The sequence below is a fragment of the Mytilus edulis genome, chromosome 7 (genome assembly GCF_963676685.1).
Source record: "Mytilus edulis chromosome 7, xbMytEdul2.2, whole genome shotgun sequence".
In the NCBI taxonomy this organism is placed as follows: Eukaryota; Metazoa; Mollusca; class Bivalvia; order Mytilida; family Mytilidae; genus Mytilus; species Mytilus edulis.
This window is the reverse complement of record NC_092350.1, coordinates 31552657-31566687: the sequence shown is the minus strand read 5'-3', so window position 1 is coordinate 31566687 and position 14031 is coordinate 31552657. Positions and strand designations below refer to the sequence as shown.

General features: G+C 31.6%; 1 protein-coding gene across 1 annotated transcript in view; it reads left to right on the top strand.

Annotated features, from left to right (window-relative positions):
- LOC139481261 (tRNA (guanine-N(7)-)-methyltransferase non-catalytic subunit wdr4-like) overlaps positions 1-13569 on the top strand; it is a 65040-nt gene extending 51471 nt beyond the window's left edge. Inside the window, exons 7-10 of the mRNA XM_071264441.1 lie at positions 4240-4415; positions 8507-8702; positions 9308-9389; positions 13390-13569. Coding sequence (XP_071120542.1) covers positions 4240-4415; positions 8507-8702; positions 9308-9389; positions 13390-13535 — 600 coding nt within the window. The 3' untranslated portion in view covers positions 13536-13569. The remainder of the gene's footprint in view (positions 1-4239; positions 4416-8506; positions 8703-9307; positions 9390-13389) is intronic.
- The last annotated feature ends 462 nt before the right edge of the window (positions 13570-14031 follow it).

The window sequence follows — 14031 nt, the reverse complement described above, 5'->3', positions numbered from 1 at the left end:
GCCACCTTGACATATTTTCTTTAAAGTTAACCAATATTGAGTCAGAAATAATCAAAATTTGTAAAGATATGTAATTATATAATGGAATTGAAATTGTACATGTCATCTTTATTACATATTTCTTGACAACACATGTATGATGATATAGTGATGTCTGTCCACATTTTCTTAAATAACTTGAGTTTGCCACAACCAAATATCATCAAATTGTTGCATTAATATTAAATTGAGCTGCCCCTTCATCTGGCCAATTCATGGAAATGTCCTTATGTTTTTTAAACATTGTTGAGACAAAAGTTCCATATAGGTTTTAATCTTTCTAATTCAATGTTTTTATCCCTATTCTATGAAGTGTGTGTGTGTGTGTGGGGAGGGGGGTGTTATACATTTATTTTCCATGTCTCATTGGAATAAAGCTGTATATTTACAGTAGATCAGTCAATAATTCTGTTTTGTAGATGATAGATCATTATACTATATTTCACTCTGTGACCTTACTATGATAAAGGGTCATATACAAAAGATGAAAATCCCTATAGAATTGGATATAACTTGGTCTGAGGTCAAGGTCTAAATTACTCACTAGTCAATAAACTCAACTGAAATAAGTGCAAAAAGATGTTTCCATATAACTATGGTTCAAGGAATTAAAATAACTGTTGTTTTTCTCTGTTTTCAGTCTTCTTTAAAAATGTTTGTTTTTATTTTTGGTTTAAACTGGTGCATGTATAAGGATCGAACACATCATTTATTAGCTAAGGGAACTTTTTTATGCCGTAGCAGTGCCAGAGGGGCATAAAGTTTGACCCTTTTCCATCTGTATAAAATTGAGAATGGAAATGGGGAATGTGTCAAAGAGACAACAACCCGACCAAATAAAAACCAACAGCAGAGGGTCACCAACAGGTCTTCAATGTAGCGAGAAATTCCCGCACCCGGAGGTGTCCCTCAGCTGGCCCCTAAACAAATATATACTAGTCCAGTGATAATGAACGCCATACTAATTTCCAAATTGTACACAAGAAACCAAAACAACACAAGACCAACAAAGGCCAGAGGCCCCCGATCCGGGACAGGCGCAAAAACAAGGCGGGGCCAAACATGCCTGCGAGATCCCAACCCTCCCCCCACACCCCCAACCAATGTAGTAAAGTATGTCTGTCCATACTTCCCAAAATTGGTTTCTGTTCTCTAACTTTAGTCTGCCTCTACGAAATGTTATGAAACTTATACATATTGCTTATTACCAGAAAACACAGATCTAGTTTGAATTTGGGAGTGTCAATTTTACTGTTCTAGAGTTATGTCCCCTTTATAATTAAAAAAAAAAGTTGAATGTTTTGTTTTTGTTCCCTTACTGAAGTTTGCCTCATCAAAATCTTATGAAACTTAATTATACACAATGTTTATTTCATGTAAAAATTTGTACTTTTACTGTTCTTATGTTATGCCCCTTTATAACATAAGTTGCAAGGAATTATAATGTTGGAATGGTCAATAGATTTACACTGAAGTTGGTCTGACCATGAAAATGGAAGTATCTATAGATTAACCCTACAGTTGACTGGTTTATGAAAACAGAATACATTTTCAACACTGAAATTTTCACACTTTTATCATGTATTACGACAAAGTTCAACAAAGCTTGATTACTTAAGGTAACATTTCCATTGCATGTTTGAGATAGCAACACTGGTTACAGTGGCGGATTCAGAAATTTTCATAAGTGGGGCCCACTGACTGCCTAAAAGGGGGCCCGCTCCGGTCATGCTTCAGTGATTCCCTATATAATCAACCAATTTTTTCCCAGATAAGGGGGGGCCCCCTTCCAAATCCACCTCTGGGTTACTCTTTCGCTTTGTAGTGTGGATGAAGGGTAACAATGTTATACAATATCTTTTCAACTAAATCTTTTCTGATTCGTTAACTTTATTAAAGAAAAATTATAATACAAAAAGAAATACAAATGGAAATTACTTTTTTGTTGCTCCTGTAGTCCTTAACAAGATTTGACATATACAAAGCTACAAAGCAGGCTTGAAAGAGCCTCTGGCTTTCCTTGTATTTACTTTTATTCCATGTTCTAAATCATTTGCGGATACAAAAATTTCATAAGGGGGTTGGTCCTGACTGCTATAAGATAGGGCCTGCTCAAGTCATTCCCTAAATAAATAAATAAACAAAATTTTTCCCTCAAAAGGGTAGCCCAACTCCCTTTTGCCCCCTGAATCTACTTCTGTTAATGAAATTAAACAATATATCTGATTTACTTGGAATCTAATGTTAGATAACATAGGTGAAGTAGTTTTACCTCGATTGATAAATAGACGTCTAATTTTGTGTGAATATCAACCTTAATTGTTCTATCAAATTTAAATCCAATTGTGTTATTACTTAACATCAGTTGAATTATAGAAATGAAGTCAAAAGATACTCCTTTCATGTTGGGAAGCATTGTCATGAAGGACATTGAAGGTCAGGTAGATTCTATAGGCAAAAGTTAAAATAAAGAAACACTTTGAAGATAAAGAAAGGAAAAAAAGAAGTGTTCAATAAAAATCAGTGGCAGATCCAAAAGGGAGGGTTCCGTGGTTGGAACACCCCTTTCTTTTTTAAAATCAATTCATTTGCATTGGCAGATCCAGGGGTTGGAAACCCCCCCCCTTTTTTTTTGGTCGATCAATGCATTTGAATTGGGACATATAGTTGGAACCCCCCCTGATTCGAATAGGGACATATATTTAGACCCCATCCCCCTTTTAAAAATGACTTAGTCCATCCCTGCTTAGCATGATATTGAATCATTTATTATTGGTGTTCTTTATTTCAACAACATAAATTTGGAATTGTACTGATGTGATTATCATTTAAAAAAAAAACTTTAGATAAAGACTAAGATATAATATAACACATTTTAATTGCTCATGATGAATTAAGTATTCAAAAAATATGACATAAAAATACAAAATTAATAATTGCTGAGATTTTTGTTCATGGATAATATGATACATTTTTGATAAATTGTGATCCAGTTTTCAGTGTTTTTGACCAGATGTGACAGTGTTCTTTTGTTATTTATGTCTAATGATATATGTGGGTGTTATTTATATTTATTATATTATTTGTTTTGAATTGAATTACAAATAATTTTACGAAGTCCTATCTTATCAAATTATAAATGATCTTAATTAATTTTTTGGAGAGAAGATTCATTTTGAGATAATATTTCAGTCCTGTTATTATTACAACCAGATGTTGTTTAGTATTGGTGTAGAATTCAGGATAACAATATATTGAAGATAATTAACCAATTATTTTTAATAAAAACGATAATTGCAGAGATTGAATAAAAATTTAGGCAAATACTGTATCCTTACTTATATTTGTGGAAATTTTAGGTGTTTTGCTGTTACAGTAATTTATAAATTGTTGGATCAGGTTGTTGTCTTCTTGACACATTCCCCATTTCCATTCTCAGTTTTATTGATGCACTCTTTTTCAGAAAAGATCTTAGATGATATATTTTCAATGGTTTATATTCATTTATTTTTCTTCTCAAACAAAATAGTTGCAGTATGTACAGTAAAAGGTTAACCAGTTGCCTTTATGTCTTGTCAGTTATTGTTCAATTTGAAAGTATCCTTGGTACATTCTCCTGGGGTTTTTTTTGTCAAGGAAAAAGTTTCATGAAAGAAACAGTAATTAAACAAAAACTATTTGTTGGTACAATGAACAGGTAACTAAAAAATGAATTACATAAAATATTGGACTGTACAACATACCCCATCAACCACCATGTTCAAACTCCTCAGAGAAGGTGGACCTACAAACAAAGACAAACAACATATTGTCCTTTTATCCTGACTTTATACAGTACTGTAGAAAAGTCAAAATTTGTAAGTTATGTCTGATACCTTTCTGGTCATAGAGATAAATGAGTTCACATGGTTAGAAAAGATCAGGGGTTGGATTCATAAAACTTTCGAGTCAGTTTTTTGTACTCATACTCCAAAATCAATCAATCAAAATGCTGGATTTCATGTTTCAAGCACAATGTTTGTGCTCCGAGCACTGAGCAAAGTTTTATGACTTCAACTGTTGAAGATTTCAAAATTTTTTAGATTTATTCAGTAAGATTTGATTGTTTTTGCTTTGTCCACTTTCCATGCATTCCATCAGCTTTTGATTCTTCATTAATTTATGACAAAATGATAATATTGTTTTCTTTTATACTTTCAGGATGGTAAGGTCATTATATGGAATTTAAATGGAGAAGCTCTTTGTGAAGTTGAGTGTAAAACAGCAGAGGAAAGCTTCCTTATTGATAGTCCTATGGCTGAAGAAAGTGATAGCTATCCTGTCAAGAAATGTGTTTACAACAACAAATTAAATCTTATATGTGTTTGTTTTTATAAGTAAGTTATGATAAAGATCAAGCCTTTTTGAAGGGTAAGTTATGATAAAGATCAAGCCTTTTTGAAGGGTAAGTTATGATAAAGATCAAGCCTTTTTGAAGGTTATCTTCGTTAGCCAAGGGTTACGATCCACTCCCGTTCTCTTCACTCTTGGCGGATTGAGATAAAATTTCGGAGACACAAGGTAAGGATTTTTATTGGTTGCAGTAGAAACTTGCTGCATCCAATCAAAAAGCACCTGTAACATGATCACGTGTAGATGTAGAAAGTGTTTGTAAACAATTGCCACATGTTTATTGTGCAACAAGTCTTTATATCACTAAACATACAACTATATTTAGTGACAACTTGAATGTTTTTAATCAACTAATAGAAGTTCCTGTGTATGTTTCATGCACAAATGCATGAATGTTGACGTATATTTTCGTTTCCGGCTTAATCAAGTGTGTAGAATCTAAACGCTACCGTATTTTTACCTCCGAATTGGAGAGTTCAAGTGCTACCATTGGTCAAGAATAATGTATCAGGAATAGGCGTGACTTTAATCTTCCGATAGATGGCGCAACATTGATATCACAAATGTTAGCTCAATCTACCAAGGGTGAAGAGAACGGGAGTGGATTGCAACCCTTGGCTAGCGAAGATGTTTGAAGGGAGGCAGTTTGATAAAAGTAGCTTATCACCACCATTTTCAGGAACTTTTCAAAGTGTTATTATTTTATTCAATAAATATAATTTGGCTGTTTCAATTTATAATATCAATTATTTGATATGATTTCAAAATCAATAGAAAAATATATGTGAATAACATCAATACATGTATTTAATACTACATCGTTAAGCAAAATATGGGAGAATAAAGATCATAATTTGATTTTAATGATAGGATGTCAATATAAGACTGTGTTGGCTGTCTTCTGAAGTTTTTAGAACACAAATAAATTCAGGACTAAAAGCTAATATATAAGATGTTCAAAACTATAACATGTTTTATTTATGGGTTAATCATTTGACAGGTTTAATACATTTTTATTTTCTGAAGAATGATTTCAATAGATATATCATATGTTGTTATTTCTAAATTTGAGTCCCCTAAAAAATTACTGTAACTTATTTCAATATTATGAGCATCGAAAGAAAACTCAAATTATCTTATGGTTGTGACCTGTTATCTATTATGGGACATTTCCGTTGGCTATTCATTAGGTCATAAATGATTATTATATTGAAATCAAATAACTCAAGCTGATATCAAGGGATATCGAATCGTTACTCATTATGAAATGTATAATTACTTAACAATAATTTTATATTATAATATTAAGGTTGTTCTGATACTGTGGATTCATTTATTGTGATGGGTATCAATTGTCATAAATTGAGGAAAACTTAAATTTTTGTGGATATTTGATTTCTTGGTTTTGCCAATCTCTGCATGGAAACTTCAAAGCCTATAGAAAATTTGAACTTCATTGATTATTTAAATTTGTGGTTCACCTGTGCCCACAAAACCTATGAAAATTAGTATTGAACATAAAATAATGAATCCACAGTAGCAGTTGAATTCTTATCTAGTTAGACACCAGTATTTGACAATGTAATTCTTATCTAGTAAGACACCAGCAGTATTTGACAATGTAATTCTTATCTAGTTAGACACCGGTAATTGACAATGTAATTCTTATCTAGTTAGACACCAGCAATATTTTACAATGTAATTCTTATCTAGTTAGACACCAGTATTAGACAATGTAATTCTTATCTAGTTAGACACCACCAGTATTTGACAATGTAATTCTTATCTAGTTAGACACCAGTATTTGACAATGTAATTCTTATCTAGTTAGACACCACCAGTATTTGACAGTGTAATTCTTATCTAGTTAGACACCAGTATTTGACAATGTAATTCTTATCTAGTTAGACACCACCAGTATTTGACAATGTAATTCTTATCTAGTTAGACACCAGTATTTGACAATGTAATTCTTATCTAGTTAGACACCAGTATTTGACAATGTAATTCTTATCTAGTTAGACACCAGTATTTGACAATGTAATTCTTATCTAGTAAGACACCAGTAATTGACAATGTAAATCTTATCTAGTTAGACACCAGTAATTGAAAATGTAATTCTTATCTAGTTAGACACCAGTATTTGACAATGTAATTCTTATCTAGTTAGACACCAGTAATTGACAATGTAATTCTTATCTAGTTTGACACCAGCAGTATTTGACAATGTAATTCTTATCTAGTTAGACACCAGTATCCGATAATGTAATTCTTATCTAGTTAGACACCAGCAGTATTTGACAATGTAATTCTTATCTAGTTAGACACCAGTATTTGACAATGTAACTCTTATCTAGTTAGACACCAGCAGTATTTGACAATGTAATTTTTATCTAGTTAGACACCAGTAATTGACAATGTAATTCTTATCTAGTTGGACACCAGTAATTGACAATGTAATTCTTATCTAGTTAGACACCAGTAATTGACAATGTAATTCTTATCTAGTTAGACACCAGTAATTGACAATGTAATTCTTATCTAGTTAGACACCAGTATTTGACAATGTAATTCTTATCTAGTTAGACACCAGTAATTGACAATGTAATTCTTATCTAGTTAGACACCAGCAGTATTTGACAATGTAATTCTTATCTAGTTAGACACCAGCAGTATTTGACAATGTAATTCTTATCTAGTTAGACACCAGTATCTGACAATGTAATTCCTATCTAGTTAGGCACCAGCAGTATTTGACAATGTAATTCTTATCTAGTTAGACACCAGCAGTATTTGACAATGTAATTCTTATCTAGTTAGACACCAGTATTTGACAATGTAATTCTTATCTAGTTAGACACCAGTATTTGACAATGTAATTCTTATCTAGTTAGACACCAGTATTTGACAATGTAATTCTTATCTAGTTAGACACCAGTATTTGACAATGCAATTCTTATCTAGTTAGACACCAGTATTTGACAATGCAATTCTTATCTAGTTAGACACCAGTAATTGACAATGCAATTCTTAAGACTGTTGCTTTCTCTGTTACAGAGTATAAATCTACTAGGTATAAAAATTGTGATTTTATTGAATCTCTAAATCTTTAGGGCCTTTTATCTTAATGACACATGGGTGATGGGTAAAAGAGACATTTTTATGCCCCATTTATGGGCATTATTTTTTCTGGTCTGTCCGTCCGTTTGTTTGTCTGTCCCGCTTTAGGTTAATGTTTTTGGCTGAGGTAGTTTTTGATGAAGTTGATAAAATGTTGTCATAAAGCAGAAAGCAAATGCCAGATGTCACAGATCTTGCCTTGGAAACAGTACAACACATGTGTTACTTCTCTGTTGCCAACAGCTGCGGTTGGTTGCTGTCTGTCATAATTGTTTTTATTTATTATTTGAGTATAAATCAGGCCATGTTTTCTATTTTTCAATTTGTTTCTAATTGCTTAAGAGAAAGAAAGCATTCAAAATGAGTTTGCTATTAGTGTTTGATGTATGATTTATGATAATTTTTTTGTTTGACATTCATATTATAATATCCATTTGGTACATATGTCTTTAACTTATGGTAATATTTATTTAAACCTTTCTCTCTCCCCCCACATTGTGATGCAGTTTTACAAAATCAAAATCGAAAGCTTCTGATTTTAATTGACCTTTTGATTTTTGATTTTCAAGGTGAATGAGATTTATTTGGAATCAAATTTTTGAGGCACACGTGACATTTATATGACTTTTTGCAGATAAATGCAGAATGTTGCCTTGGGTTCACAAAACATTGGAAATCATGATTACATAAATATTTACATGTATGACAAAAAACAGCTAGTTCAACTAAGTTGTGAAAATTATAATTGAATAAAACATAAAAAACACAACTTTGTGTGATAGAAAGAAACTAAAGTATCCTAACACTAATATACCTTTGTTGCTTCAAGAGCTTTTTGTAATATATTCAACTGATTAAGGATACCAATTTGCATGCCATAGGACTGATGATCATAAAAAAGATATGCTATTATAAAGTTTAAAAAAGTAATAATATATTCTGAATTTTCTTTTAGTTCTACTAGAGTACATGTATACAAATTGAATGTCACAGATGGTGTGATTAGCTGTGATTTATGCGATGTTATATTGGTAAACAAGGAACCCTGGGATATCTGCTGTGATTCATGTCAAAACTTGAATGTGTTACAGCCAGTAGAAGGGGAGACAATCGTAGTATACAATTTGGTTTGTCAGAATGATACAGTAAAGGTTTGTATTGAAATAATATAGACTTCTTATATAGAAAAAACACTGACATTAATTAGCAAAACAGAGTTAGACCAGACCTGGCACTTCGCTTTAGGACAACTGTTATGGGATATTATTTGAACTGAAATTAAAGCAGTTATTGTAGCTGCTCTTAAACCATTTATGATTACTTTAATTTACAACAAGAAAGAGGATATTTTTGAAAAATTATTGCTTAAATGAATTGGTTTTTAGCATATTTTTTATGAGATCAGCCATAGCTTAAACATTTGTTCTAGCACCTCTTGCTGTAAAATAATTTTGATGTGGATTCATAATTAATGATTAATCATGGATTACTTATATGTATTTTTTCTGTATTTTGTTGGTAAAGGCTTATCACCAATTCAAATTTTCAACAGAGTAGAAGTTTTGTATCGGTTTGTTTGGCAAAACCAAGTTTTCATAATGCACTAAGATACATGTAAAAATTTTCTGCAATCTTAGAAAATCAATTTTCATGAAAATGAACAGTATTTTTTTTAGATGTGATAACTTTTCTGCATTAAATTTTTTTTTTTTTGTTTTTTTTGCTGATATTGGAAACTTTTTTTTCTATCTTGTAGGCAGTGAAAGCAAAATCAGAATCTTCAGATCGCTGGGTTACAGCATTAGAGAATTTAAACAAAGATTGGATGTTTTTCCAAGGTAGGTTATTCAGTATCAGCAGAAGAAGAAAGCTAAAGAAGGGTATAGTGTTTTGTTGTTAAATTTTGAGTTGTCCTATTAAAATCTTAAATTTTCATGAATAGAATCCAATCTTGAATGAATTAACAAGATGAATCATTTAAAATTTGAAATAAACATTTCTCACATTCATAATTTCAGAATGTAACAGTCTATTCAGGAAAACTCCTTCTGAAGCAGATTTATTCTGACAATCGGTAAATCAAGTCTATGCTCTTATTTAAAGTCATAGTCAATCAGTTTAATATTTAGTTTTTTTAACTGGCTTGAATCAAACAAAGTTGAGGTCTTGATTTATAAAAATTTAAAAACTATATGCAAAGATATAATCTGCAATTAACAGTCATAAATAAACTCATCATAGATACCAGGATTGAAATTTTATATTTATGCCAGACACATGTTTCATCTTCAAATAAATGTCCACCAAATAAATCATCATTTCATTATTATAACAGATATAAAGTTTTAAATAAGTTCCCTGTACTTAGTACTAATTAAGGAAGTTCAGAGAGAGCATGTCCAAAGAAATGAAGCAAAACCAATATAAGAAATAAATATTAAAACAGCTTGTATTTGAAAAAGGAAGTAAAATGATATATTAAAAATAATACTTTAGTTTATGAACAGCTGTCTTATTTTAACTTACATATTTTACTTTGTTATAACTTGAAGTAAATGTTAATTTATTGGAAACTGATACACCTTATCGCTAATCCCGGCTGACCCGGCCGCTTGAACTTTTGACGCACAACAATCACTTTTCCATTGTGGCATCAGATATTTTGCTTTATGACGTCAAAATTTAACGGGAAACTGTGTGATTTCCAGTAATGGCGGACAAATAGCGATAAGGTGTTTTGCTCCTTTAGAGTTTGATTGCATAAAGACTACTGAAAGTCACAAATCTGGGTTAAAAACTAAAACTGGGGTAAACACATCAACTATAAGAGCAAAACAACAAAACAACAGAAACACTGAAGTGCAATGAAAAACCAAAACAACAATGCAACACACACAGAAACAATCTATAAGATAACAACTGAAATTTTCCCGACTTGGTACAGGATATTTTAATAAAAAAAAAATGGTGGGTTGAACCTGGTTTTGCAGCATTGAATAAGATACCACACTTGAATCCAGCATAGTATACACCACAACATCAAGAAAAAAATCCAAATATGAAAGGAAAGGCATCTCTATATCTCTTGTAATGGATAATTGATAAGAGATCTAACCCTATCAAATTCAACCGAATTATTAGTGTCAGTTTAATGAGTTTTATGGGTTTGACTGTCCCTCTGGTATCTTTGGCCCCTGTCCCTCTGGTATCTTTGGCCCTTGTCCCTCTGGTATCTTTGGCCCCTGTCCCTCTGGTATCTTTGGCCCTTGTCCCTCAGGTATCTTTGGCCTTTGTCCCTCTGGTATCTTTGGCCCCTGTCCCTGTGGTATTTTTATATGACCGCAAAATTTTTAATTTTTTGGTCGTATATTGCTATCACGTTGGCGTCGTCGTCATCTTCGTCGTCGTCCGAATACTTTTAGTTTTCACACTCTAACTTTAGTAAAAGTGAATAGAAATCAATGAAATTTTAACACAAGGTTTATGACCACAGAAGGAAGGTTGGGATTGATTTTGGGAGTTTTGGTCCCAACATTTTAGGAATTGGGGGCCAAAAAGGGCCCAAATAAGCATTTTCTTGGTTTTCGCACTATAACTTTAGTTTAAGTGAATAGAAATCTATGAAATTTTGACACAAGGTTTATGACCACAAAAGGAAGGTTGGGGTGGATTTTGGGTGTTTTGGTTCCAACAGTTTAGGAATTAAGGGCCAAAAAAGGGCCCAAATAAGCATTATTCTTGGTTTTCGCACAATAACTTTAGTATAAATAAATAGAAATCAATGAAATTTTAACACAAGGTTTATTACCACAAAAGGAAGGTTGTGATTGATTTTTGGAGTTGAGATCACAACAGTTTATGAATTAGGGGCCAAAAAGGGGCCCAAATAAGCATTATTTTTGGATTTTGCACCATAACTTTAGTATAAGTGAATAGAAATCTATGAAATTTAAACACAAGGTTTATGACCATAAAAGGAAGGTTGGATTTGATTTTAGGAGTTTTGGTCCTAACAGTTTAGGAATAAGGGGCCCAAAGGGTCCAAAATTTAACTTTGTGTGATTTCATCAAAAATTGAATAATTGGGGTTCTTTGATATGCCAAATCTAACTATGTATGTAGATTCTTAATTTTTGGTCCCGTTTTCAAATTGGTCTACATTAAGGTCCAAAGGGTCCAAAATTAAACTAAGTTTGATTTTAACAAAAATTAAATTCTTGGGCTTATTTGATATGCTTTATCTAAAAATGTACTTAGATTTTTAATTATTGGCCTAGTTTTCAAGTTGGTCCAAATGGGGGTCCAAAATTAAACTTTGTTTGATTTCATCAAAAATTGAATAAATGGGTTCTTTGATATGCCAAATCTAACTGTGTATGTAGATTCTTAATTTTTGGTCCAGTTTTCAAATTGGTCTACATTAAGGTCCAAAGGGTCCAAAATTAATCTAAGTTTGATTTTAACAAAAATTAAATTCTTGGGCTTATTTGATATGCTTTATCTAAATATGTACTTTGATTTTTGATTATGGGCCCAGTTTTCAAGTTGGTCCAAATCAGGATTCCATATCAAGTATTGTGCAATAGCAAGAAATTTTCAATTGCACAGTATTGTACAATAGCAAGAAATATCTAATTGCACAATATTGTGCAATAGCAATTAATTTTCAATTGGAGTTATCTTTCTTTGTATAGAATAGTAGTTGATAATATATGTTGGAAATTTGCCAGACATGACTATGATGTCATTTTCTATTTTTATTTGCCAATAACTTTATGTAAATTACTTCATTGGAAATTTGCCAATATAAAATGTTGCTGATGAAGCTTTTTTTCCTTATCTTATCTAAAATGTTTTTAGATAATGTATGTTGGACATTTGCCAGACATGACTATGATGTCATTTTCTATTTTTATTTGCCAATAACTTTATGTAAATAACTTCATTGGAAATTTGCCAATATAAAATGTTGCTGATGAAGTTTTTTTTTATTGTTTTATACAATAAACAATGTATATTCACTTTTACTACCAACCAATCTTTACCATTCAGTGATAACAAGCACTTTATTTTACATTTTAATATTTTATGTTTTTTTTAAAAGAGTAGTTTTTGTTGCAAACTCTATTAGAAATTTGAATTGATATCAGTTTTGGAAAAAGGGAAACGGGTATGTGAAAAAAAGGGGGGGTTTAATTTTTCTCATTTCAGATTTCATAAATAAAAAGAAAATTTCTTCAAACATTTTTTTGAGAGGATTAATATTCAACAGCATAGTGAATTGCACAAAGGCAAAAAAAAAACTTTTAAGTTCATTAGACCACATTCATTCTGTGTCAGAAACCTATGCTGTGTCAACTATTTAATTTTAGATTTAAAAAGTTTGAAGAAGAAATCTTTAATTGATTTGTAAAATCTTGACATTTGTTTTGTGTAAAAAAAAAACATGTAATGTCAAAAATTTGATCACAATCCAAATTCAGAGCTGTATCACGCTTGAATGTTTTGTCCATACTTGCCCCAACTGTTCAGGGTTCGACCTCTGCGGTCGTATAAAGCTGCGCCCTGCGGAGCACCTGGTTGGCCCCTGTCCCTCTGGTATGTTTGGCCCTTGTCCCTCTGGTATCTTTGGCCCTTGTCCCTCTGGTATCTTTGGCCCCCGTCCCTCTGGTATCTTTGGCTCCTCTTTTAGTGATCTTTGCAATATACAGAATTGCATTAATATCAGATGATGTAAGATTTTTAAAACATATTATTTCAATTAAATAACTTAGTTTCAAATTATTACATCCTTATTGTGCTTGCATGTATATTAATAAAATTTAATATTTATTGTAGCATCAGAAGATCTTCCAAGTATGTACCAAGGGTTGACGAAACAAAAAATAGACCAGAATATGAAAGACTATATGGAAAAGAAACAAATTAGACTGAGTGGACAAAAAATTCCACAACCACCTCCTAAAAAGGTTAAACAGAGATAATGACAATAAATTTAAATATATACCGGTATATGAATTTGTTTTATTCTTTTCTACAATTATCCAGAAGGCATTTTAATTTATCATTGACATCATGTCTGACCTGGAATTGATTTAGGATGACTTGGACTGACTAAGCATACTCTTCTTGGACAAAGAAACTAGAAACCACATTCCACAATATTATAGCTGTATTGCCTAACTATCATATCATTATAGCAGAAAATGAAATGATCTTTTCATGTTAAGTACATTCTAAAAATAAGTAGATGTGGTATAATTGCCAATGAAACAACTGTCTAACAAAATCACAAGAAGTGCTTCTGGTCAAATATTTGTGTTTAGATATAAAACTGATTGGTTCCAATGTATTTATGGTATTGATTGGTGTATACTTTCACAAAATATATGTTTTTCATTATTCTGGTATAGCAGTTTGATGGGTAGTTGATAATGTTATTTAAGTAAGTTGGGAAATAGGTATGGTGTATAATTTCAT